At 45.5% G+C, this 10,823-nt stretch overlaps 1 protein-coding gene across 1 annotated transcript; it reads right to left on the bottom strand.

Annotated features, from left to right (window-relative positions):
- Nucleotides 1-8,855: 8,855 nt before the first annotated feature.
- Nucleotides 8,856-9,997, bottom strand: LOC121856962. The gene is made up of 2 exons (XM_042352752.1): nt 9,613-9,997; nt 8,856-9,475 (listed from the first exon to the last, which is right to left on the bottom strand). Exons 1-2 carry the CDS (start codon nt 9,995-9,997, stop codon nt 8,856-8,858), a joined length of 1,005 nt encoding a protein of 334 aa, XP_042208686.1.
- Between the last annotated feature and the right edge of the window lie 826 nt (nt 9,998-10,823).

The raw sequence follows: 10,823 nt of genomic DNA, 5'->3' as shown, positions 1-10,823 counted from the left end.
TGGGGTTGATTAGACGACTGTTGGGGCTGATTAGACGTATGTGGGGTTGATTGGACGACTGTGGGGTTGATTAGACGACTGTTGGTGCTGATTAGACGACTGTGAGGTTGATTAGATGACTGTTGGGGGCTGATTAGGCGGATGCGGAGTGATTATCAAACTGCTTTATACTCAGACCTGACGACTTGCTTACACACCTCGCGTCTCACTGATAAACAAAAGATACTGAGCGAGGAGGAAGGACTCTGTGAAGGACTCTATGAAGGATTATATGAAGGACTCTGTGAAGGATTATATGAAGGACTCTGTGAAGGACTCTATGAAGGACTCTATGCTGTACGTTGGACTTAAAGATACTGGATATGTAGGACTTTTTCAGGATTTTATTTTATTGGATTTTTACACAAGTGAGTTTTAATGTTTGGTGTACATACATACATACACACATACATACATACATACATACATACATACATACATACATACATACAAACCCAAATACACAAATGCGCTTTAATACTCACTCATAAACACACACACACACCTGTAATCAAGGGGCAGTCGTACCTGTAGACATAATTTGCAGGTAATGACAATGTGCACTCTGATCCCTACCTGACTGACGGGACAGCGGGTGTCAGGAGGGTGTCAGCAGGGTATCAGGAGGGTGTCAGCAGTGTGTGTGCGTGTCAGAAGATTGTCAGGGGAGTGGCTGTAGGGTGTGTCAGAAGGGCATCAGGAGAGTGTCAGCAGAGTGTGTCAGGTGGGTGTCAACAGGATGTCAGCACTGTGTCAGGAGATCAGGAGAGTGTCAGCAGTATGTGTCAGCAGTATGTGTCAGCAGTATGTGTCAGGAGAGTGTCAGCAGTATGTGTCAGGAGGGTGTCAGCAGTATGTGTCAGGTGAGTGTCAGCAGTAAGTGTCAGCAGTATGTGTCAGCAGTATGTGTCAGCAGTATGTGTCAGCAGTATGTGTCAGCAGTATGTGTCAGCAGTATGTGTCAGGAGAGTGTCAGCAGTATGTGTCAGGAGAGTGTCAGCAGTATGTGTCAGGAGGTGTCAACAGTATGTGTCAGGTGGGTGTCAACAGGATGTCAGCACTGTGTCAGGAGATCAGGAAGTGTCAACAGTATGTCAGGAGAGTGTCAACAGTATATGTGTCAGGAGGGTGTCAACCCAGTATGTGTCAGGAGGTGTCAGCAGTATGTGTCAGGAGGGTGTCAGCAGTATGTCCAGGAGGTGTCAACCCCAGTATGTCAGGAGGGTGTTAGAAAAAGAGGAAAAAAAGAATGTGGAAAAAATCTCCTTCAGTCATTAAACTGGAGACTTCAACACGACAACAACAAGTTATCACAAAATATCGTTTTAAATGGCGTGTACTGGCGGAGGAGGTGGCGTGTGCTGGCGGAGAGGGTGGCGTGTACTGGCGGAGGAGGGTGGCGTGTACTGGCGGAGGAGGGTGGCGTGTACTTACTGGCGGAGGGTGGCGTGTACTGGCGGAGGAGGGTGGCGTGTACTGGCGGAGGGTGGCGTGTACTGGCGGAGAGGTGGCGTGTACTGGCGGAGGGTGGCGTGTACTGGCGGAGGGTGGCGTGTACGCACTGGCAGGAGGAGGGGGTGGCGTGTACTGGCGGAGGGTGGCGTGTACTGGCGGAGGAGGGTGGCGTGTACTGGCGGAGGGTGGGGCGTGTACTAGCGGAGGAGGGTGGCGATGTACTGGCGGAGGAGGGTGGCGTATACTGGCGGAGAGGGTGGCGTGTACTGGCGGAGATTTAGCGTTCAAAGCAGCATCAATTAAAAATAATTCCAGCTTTGACCTTCTCCCAGCGTGGGAATCCCCATTGAGCCTCCCTCCCCAGGTGTGTCCCCCTCCCCCAGCCCCCTCCCCAGGTGTGCCCCCACCTCCCGGTGTGTCCCTCCCAGTGTGTCCCCCCTCCCCAGTGTGCCCTCTCCCCCGGTGTGCCCCCTCCCCCGGTGTGCCCCCCTGCTCTCTGTGATAACATCTCCGTCATCTTGATAAGTATCAGGGGTAATGAATGGTAATGATTAATGAATAAATTATCTCAATATCAATTAGGTGTTGAGCCTCGCCCTTTGCAACACTTTTATTGCTCTTGATGGTGACCAATGACAGTCTTTGCAACACTGATATTATGGTGACCTTTGGGGCAGTAGGGGGCCATACCTAGCCTCACCTAGCCTCACCTAACCTAATCTAGCCTCATCTCATCTTACCTCAACTCCCCTCTCCTCAGTTCACCTCTCTCTCTCTCTCTCTCTCTCACCACACAGAGACCTTCACACGCTCGGCAGCTCAGGTGTGGCCGGGACAGGTAAGAGCCACCACGCAAAATTCCACTCAACGATCTCTAATGGTGAGAAGCTAAAATGAAATCTTGAACTCAGTACCGGAAGCTAAGATTGGGGATGTGGTTCTGTGTGGTATGGCTTGGGACATGGTGTGACACTGTTTGATGTAGCTTGGGACATGGCGGCCCTAATATCCATCTCTGAAATCCATTAATATTACATAAAACTAATACTGTATTTACCCGCTGTAGTTGTCAGGGTGGACGGACCCCTCAGCACCCTCCCTCGGGTACGATAGCCTCCCACGGGTGACTGGCAGCAAGCACTCACCAACCCTCGCGATTATCAACTTCACTGCCAGCCGAAAGTAAAGAATGATGACACGTGTGACCTTGACCTATGACCTCTTGACCCTCACACACACTCCTGAAGGTTGTATTGTTATGGTGATTGTGGCCGCGAGTTGTGAGAGTCACTCTTTCTCTCTTAGGAGTTTCTTCTTAAGAGTGACAAATAGAATCATGTTCCTCTGACAGAAGTAATGTTCTTTTATCAACACCTACAGTAAATTCTAATTCAATAATATGTGAGTGAGAGTTAATATTTTCTTCACTAACTCCCCCCAAAAAAATCGACAATCCAAAAAATATGATGTTTATCCATTTGTCTTAAGAGTACAGAAGAGTAGATTGACTTACCATCTGGCGTTCATAGTTGCCGATAATGGCCTCTCTGCTGGTCGACACAGGTGTTAATTGACTGTAAATGAAAGAAAAAAACACTATTATTATCATCATTCTATTTCCGGTTTGTGTTCTACAGTTGTCATTCTCTCTGTGGAGCCTCAAATGAGCGGTGTTTCTGAACTGTCTTTGTAACCTGTAAGAGATGCTAATGGCTGACTCCTCTTCCCGCCTTAATATTTGGAGAGCGCTTATTATACGTCACCTGAGAGATATCTACCACAAAATCATATATTCTCGACTTTAAATCTGTCATTATTATAACAATAAGCAAACGTCAACTAATAACAATAAAGTATAACAATAACATGAACACTGAACAACATCCAGACTGTTTCTCCAGCGATACTTGCTAACAACAACACCAACCAACAACAACTTGACGCCTTCGTTAGTGGCTGACGTCTCCTCCCTCCCCAGGCATCAGCGTCAGCACCAGCCATCAGTGTGAGACGCCCGTGAAACAAGAGACAAGTCCATTTACCCAGTGACGCTCATCCCTGCATCCTAAACGGCGGTGCGAGCCTCACCATGGTAACCAGGTCCCCCCTCCCCTCCCCCTCCCCTTTCCCTCCCCTCCTCCCCGACCTCTGCTCCTTGGTAAGCACACACACTTCCTCCCGTCTCTCTACTGTAAGTCATTGGGGTCCAGTTCTAATAGGCCCTTAGTGCTATTAGGCCCCATTGGGAGAAAGATGACGGCTATGACTGTTTTGTAGAGTCACTTTTGACTAGAATTGAGGTGAGGGTTGTTGTGTGACCATGTGATGTGTGTGTGTGTGTGTGGACGAGAGATGTGGTCAATGTACCTCCTTCTGCTGGTAGTAATGGTGGTAGTGGTAGTGATGGTGGTAGTACTGTGGTGTGGTGTGGTAGAATTGAATTAGTGAGGTGAAGTGGTGGTAGTGGTGATGGTGGTGGTACTGGTAGTGGTAGTGATGGTGGTAGTACTGGTAGTGGTAGAGGTGGTGGTAGTGGTAGTGGTAGTGGTAGAGTTGCTGGTAGAGGTGGTGGTGGTGGTAAAACCGTGGTGGGATGTTGTTTAGAGAGGCAACACCTTCTGTTGTGGTTCCTGGCCTGGAGAGAACATCACAGACAACAATTTTACCTCCAACACACAAAATATATAAAAATACTAAAATATTTATCAGATTGAGTTAATATCGAGTGTTGGTGGCGGCCATTACAGGTGAGGGGGGGTTACCTGGTCACTCTGAGTCATTAAGAGACTAAATTTTTATTATTTCTTTGTTTACATTTCTTGATTGACGTAAGTAAACAGAATTATTAAATGATGTTGTGGTTAGTGTGTGTGTGTTATTGACTGTGGCCTGTGTGTGTGTGTGACTGTGTGTGTGTGTGTGTGTGTGTGTGTGTGTGTGTGTGTGTGTTGCAGGATTCTGACACTAAGGTGTATCCCGGTGTCGCCCTGGTAGGTTAAATACCACGACCTATTAATCTCCCTACAAGACAAGTAATCAGTTTAACAGGTAGGAGGAACACATCACAGGTGTATTACAGCTCAGGTAAAGGTGACAGGGCTGGATCCTCCACCAAGTTTGAGTCATTAAGTGGTGAGAATTCGACAAGGATTAATTTATTTTTTATTTTATTTTTATTTTTTATTGTGGGTAGAAGTCGTCGGGGTCTGAAGCATTCACTGTTTATCCTACAGGGGTCAGGAGTCAGGGGTTAGGGGTCAGGGGTCAGGTGAAGGCAAGAGGTCAGGTTCTGTAAAAAAAAATCTGTTCTGGACAAGCCGGAGCTGTAAGACCTCAGAGGTGCAGCTGTGTCCCGGCCAACGAACTGCCTGGTGGTGTTGTAGACGTTCTCTAACCTAACCTAACCTAACCCGTTAAGAAATATTAATGAGATAAATTCTTAAAGGAAGGAACATCAAAACTTAATTCTTCTTGGATCAGTACGGGGAGGTCATGACCTTTGACCCAGCACGTGTAGTCCAGCTGGTGACTACACGACCAGAGAGAGAGAAAGAATGGGGGGGGGGCAGGATGCGATTAGGGATTACTAGTTTAAACATCACTCTTGGAGTCCCATTCTTCTTCTTCCTCCTCCTCCTCTTGTCTTTATCTAACCATTCGTTCCTCCTCTCCCTACCCTTCTTCTCCTCCCCTTCCTCACTCTACCTACCTACTCTTTCCCTCCTCTTCCTACCTACATACCTTTCCCCTCCTACCTCTCCCTATTCTCTTTAGTTTATGGTCCGCAGACATGCTGTTGTCTCTGCTCGTACTAGGCGAGGATACAGGCCTCTCTAGCAGGTATCTGAGGTGGGGATGACCCGCACTTCTCTTCCTGTAACTGTCCGAACACTAACACTCTTCAACACTACTGCCTTCACTCTCCCACTGTCAAGGACCTCCTACCACAGGAAGTCATTAACCACTATATGTCACCACCTGCTAATGCATAATAATCTGTATATAATTGTTGTACGCTACTCAACTCACACCAATGTCTCCATAGTGTCCTGCGAGACCCGAGTACCATGTCTCGTGTCTGAACGCTTGTGGTCTAGTGACTAGGCTTGTCACCCCCTGGGTGTAATAAATTAATTAAATAATAAGTTCTAGTTTGAGTAAATTAATTTTCTGTAACCTATCGATATCATACAGGACACTACATAAGCCCGTATAGTTAAATCAGTGTAAGACTTCATGTGGGTCGTACACTTGGTTAACGCGTGCAAATATAATCGTAAAAAAAATATACTCTTGTTTGCTTATATCATTCCCTCAATAGGCTAAAACTGTTCAAAATAAAGAAGTTCTTTTATAACCAATTTGCCTTCACTTATAATTATATTTAAAGCTTTTACAAGATTTAAATCACTTTATTAGTGGTAAACCAACGCTGCCACAGTCTCGCTCTACCCACGACTTGTCAGCATAGTGCACGATAATTAATCAGCTTTCTTTATATACAGTTATATATGGTTACTCATGCATTTACTTAAATTTCTTTCATATATATCCAAAACAGTTTTGATCATTAGTCCTTCCCGGTTATGCTGTTTATCGTAGATAGATCAAAATGGGGGAGGAAATAAGTGATGAGTTTAGATAAAATTCGCCATTCAACGTATGTTTAAAAATTTAATTTTGCTTTTAAATAAAACAAATTTCTCGAAAAAATATGATAAAGTGATTTTAAAAGCATTTAAGTACTTCTTTTTATTTATCTTATACTGACCTTTCAATATTATTTTAGATTTGAAACGAAAAAATAATGTCCAAAGGTCCCGAACAACAAAAGCTATATTGGTAGATATTTCAATACATTTAGTCCCACGTACTGCACCCTGGACCACATTATACATTTTAAAGTATATGTATTTTAATATATTTATTATTAGACTTTATATTATATATTTATATCAACCGTATAATTATAGACTATAAGACCTACTTCACGTATCACAGAAAACGGAACCGCCCGGAGCTGATGACGTCACTGGTGCTCACACACGCTCAACATGTCGTCGATCACTCGCTCAGTTTTTGCGTGTTTATCACAAATTAGAAACAGGTGTGATATAACTTTCCATCGCTTTCTAAAGGATAAAGTACTCAGTAGAAGCTGGATTCACTTGTGCCAGAGGAAACACTATAAATGGTGAAAATTCTGAAATATGCAGCTTGCATAAGAATGGAGCAATACATCTGCCAATTTTTAAAGGTAGGCCTATGAACCCACCATTTATGTTTCCTTGCCCGTTTTTCCATTGGTTTACGCATGATCTTATACAAACACAGGATATTTAATAGCAATGATCCTGTTCCTATAAATAGCGTGGTAGCTTCGATGCACTAGGAGCCATCTTTCCCGTCCTGTTCCCGCCAAAAGTCACCACAGGCAGACTGGTGTCCGTCAGGGTTGCCAACTCGGGTCTTCACATGTCGCTAGGCTGGTACCTAAAAGTAGCTAATGTCGCTAAATCTTCCATGGAAAGTCGCTAGCTATTATTCCCCCCTTCAGTAATTTGATGGAAATTATATTTTCATAATGCCGACTATAATGGACGGAGTATAAATAAAATGCATTATGTAAAAATAAAAATATTTTTTTTAAAGTTTAATGTGCACACTTACCTATTATTCAATAGTAATTGCATCCCAGTCCTCTTGGTAGTGTGAACAACTGTAGAGCTGGAAGCATGTGAAGTGCTTGGTTCAGGTTCTCTTGTAACTGTATGCCTCCACAGTCCCTATCTTTCTTAAAATATCACTAGGAAGTTCATAACTTGCACAACAGGTGTTCTGTCTTTTTAACCCATACTTTATTGTAAGAATTGCCTTTAATGTCGATAGTTTCATTTTGTTGCGCAATTTTGATTTCACAAAGTTCATATTACTAAATGTGCGCTCTACATCTGCGTTTGAATGCGGAAGAGATAAGGCAGCGAGTGCAATTTCAGCCAGATCATGGTAAGGGTTTTCACCTGTCGCATCTCTGTAATTTGCCACTTCTGACCACAATTTTAGGGTGTTAGATGTTTCTGTCCAGATTGTGTGATGCAGTTTTTTCCACTGGAAATCAATCTTGGTAAGGGTGCTGGAATCTTCTGTAAATAAGTGTGCCAAACCAAGTATATCTGATTTAATAGGCTTCAAGCATTCATCGGCACTCAGAAAAGAAATAGACTGCAGCACACGAATGTTGTCAGGTAAGAGTTGACCAAGTTGTTTTATGAGTTCAACCCGTTCAAATGTATTGTCCCTGTAACCCCGTTGCTATATATTATGGCTCGAAATTAGGAAAACCGAGTTTTCATGGACAGTCCAAAAGTATCCAGAAAGTCGCTAGGTTTCTGTGGATATCTCTAGATTTGGGACAAGTCGCAAATCGCTCTAAAATGTCGCTAGAAAAAAACAAAAAGCTCTAGATGTAGCTACAAAGTCGCTAAGTTGGCAACTCTGGTGAGGGACACTCCACCACACCACCTACTGTAGATTGTTCCTTAATATTGATCCTTTTAATGTTTTTATTTTTATGGTATTTTGTTATTACATTATTATTATTATTATTATTATTATTATTATTATTATTATTGACCCGTGTCCAGGTGGGCTTATATATATACTGTATATATATACTGTATATATATATATATATATATATATATATATATATATATATATATACAGTATATACAGCTTTTGGAGGAGTGTCAGTTTTACTTTCTTCATGGCATAAGATGACTCGAGTTTGGCAGAACTTACCTGCATTAATCACTATAGATACATAAAGAAATATAAGGATATAAATCATAAGATAATATTAGACCAATATTTATAATGTAGACGATATTTAATAACCCAACCATCGTTACGTCATAACAGCTTACGTTGACTGTAATAAATGTTATACTCCCTCCCTTCTCCCTCCCCCCTCTCTCTCTCTCACTCTCTCTCCCTCCCTTCTCCCTCCCCTCTCTCTCCCTCTCTCTCTCTCTCCCTCCCTTCTCCCTCCCCCCTCCCTTCCCCTCTCCCTCCCTCACAGGGCGCCGCCACCAGCTCCTTACAGTGTCACACAGAACCCTGTTGATCTAATCGACTGGCAATTAATTCTACAGCCGGGAAAATTAGTTTTATACCTGTTTCCCATCTACCGTAGAGGAGGAGAGGGGAAGAGGGAGAGAGGAAGAGACAAGGTGAAGAGGGGGGAGAGGAGGAGGAAAAGGAAAGGAAAGGAAAAGAAAGGGAGGAGGAAGAGGGGAGAAGAGGAAGGGGAAGAGCAAGAGAGAAGAGGGGAAGATTCACTATATTTCGATCTGGGATGTTTATAAGTGTATGGTGGAACACTGGTGGACCATTGATGGACCACTGATGGACCACTGGTGGACCACTGATGGACCACTGGTGGACCATTGGTGGACCACTGATGGACCACTGGTGGACCACTGGTGGACCACTGATGGACCACTGGTGGACCACTGATGGACCACTGGTGGACCACTGGTGGACCACTGATGGACCACTGGTGGACCACTGGTGGACCACTGATGGACCACTGGTGGACCACTGCGGACCACTGATGGACCACTGGTGGACCACTGTTGAACACTGGTGGATGGACCACTGATGGACCACTGGTGGACCACTGATGGACCACTGGTGACCACTGATGGACCACTGGTGACCATTGGACCACTGATGGACACACCACTGATGGACCGCTGACCGCTGATGGACCACTGATGGGACCACTGGTGGGACCACTGATGGACCATGGTGGACCACTGGTGGACCACTGATGGACCACTGGTGGACCATGTGATGGACCACTGGACCACGCTGTGACCACTGGACACTGATGGACCACTGGTGACCACCGTGGACCGGACCACTGATGGACCACTGGTGGACCACGATGGACCATTGATGGACCACTGATGGACCACTGGTGATGATGACCACTGGTGGACCACTGATGGACCACTGGTGGACCACTGATGGACCACTGATGGACCACTGATGGACCACTGGTGACCACCACCGATGGACCACTGATGGACCACTGGTGACCCGACCACTTACCACTGGTGGACCGATGGACCACTGGTGATGACCACTGGTGACTGATGACCACTGGTGGACCACTGATGGACCACTGGTGGACCACTGTGACCACTGGGACCACTGGACCACTGATGGACCACTGACCACTTAATGCATCATGACCACCACAGGGTGGACCACTGATGGACCACTGATGGACCACTGATGGACCACAATGGTGGACCCACTGGTGGACCACTAATGGACCACTGATGGACCACTGATGTACCACTGGTGGACCACTGGTGGACCACTGATGGACCACTGGTGGACCACTAATGGACCACTGGTGGACCACTGATGTACCACTGATGGACCACTGATGGACCACTGATGGACCACTGGTGGACCACTGGTGGACCATTGATGGACCACTGGTGGACCACTGATGGACCACTGGTGGACCACTGATGGACCACTGGTGGACCACTGACACTCATCTCTCCAAAACACCATTCTCATACCTACACAATATATTCTTTCTGATTTACTCCTAAAAAAAGGTCCCACACCTTTATTAAGACCACAAGATGATAAATACCCCGTCAGGCGTCACCTGGTGGGCGGGGCAGACAGGTGACAATATCGACCGCTGTGTGAAAGATGGCGTTGTGTCGCTCTTGTTGTTTTAGTTATTGATAGATGGAGCTGTCTGGCTGTCTCTGTGACCTTAGGTGTCAACGTGATGAAAATGTTGACTTAAAAAGATTATTGATGGTCGTGTGTGGGTCGTACGGGGTTCGTATGGTCGTGTGTGGTTCGTATGGTTGTCGTGTGGTCGTGTGTGGTTCGTATGGTTGTCGTGTGGTCGTGTTTTGATTGCGTGCGTTGTAATTGTGTTGAGGTTATTCGTGGTTGTGTCGTGATTGTCTTAAAGTCGTCTTGAAACTGTCTCGTGAAGTCGTCTTGAAGCCGTATTGTAGTCATCTCATGGTCGTGTCGTGGTAGTGATATCTCAGCCGTGACCAACGACCCACGACCATCTCCCCACCTAAGATCAACCTCCTAATACCGTAATCACAGTCCCGGATTAGCGGTCACACGCCACCAGCAGAGGTTATCGGGCCCGACGCGCAAACACCGACCAGGGAAGACAAAAATATGACTTAAGAATTGTGTTTCATAGAGAGATGTGTGATCTAGTGGTGTACTGAGAAGAGGTGTTACGTGTTGTGTTGTGCAGAGGAAGA

The sequence above is a fragment of the Homarus americanus genome, unplaced genomic scaffold (assembly GCF_018991925.1).
Source record: "Homarus americanus isolate GMGI-L3 unplaced genomic scaffold, GMGI_Hamer_2.0 scaffold44060, whole genome shotgun sequence".
NCBI classification, from domain to species: domain Eukaryota; kingdom Metazoa; phylum Arthropoda; class Malacostraca; order Decapoda; family Nephropidae; genus Homarus; species Homarus americanus.
Note: the sequence above shows the minus strand (reverse complement) of the source record. Positions and strands in the feature narration are given on the sequence as shown.

Excerpts from the sequence above, each read along its gene's own strand:
- LOC121856962 (XM_042352752.1), bottom strand. The coding sequence starts at position 9,997 with ATGGTCCACCAGTGGTCCACCAGTGGTCCATCAGTGGTCCATCAGTGG. Across the intron at positions 9,476-9,612 it reads GGTCCATCGGTCCACCAGTG|TGGTCCATCAGTGGTCCATC; the intron begins GTAAGTGGTCGG and ends CATCATCACCAG.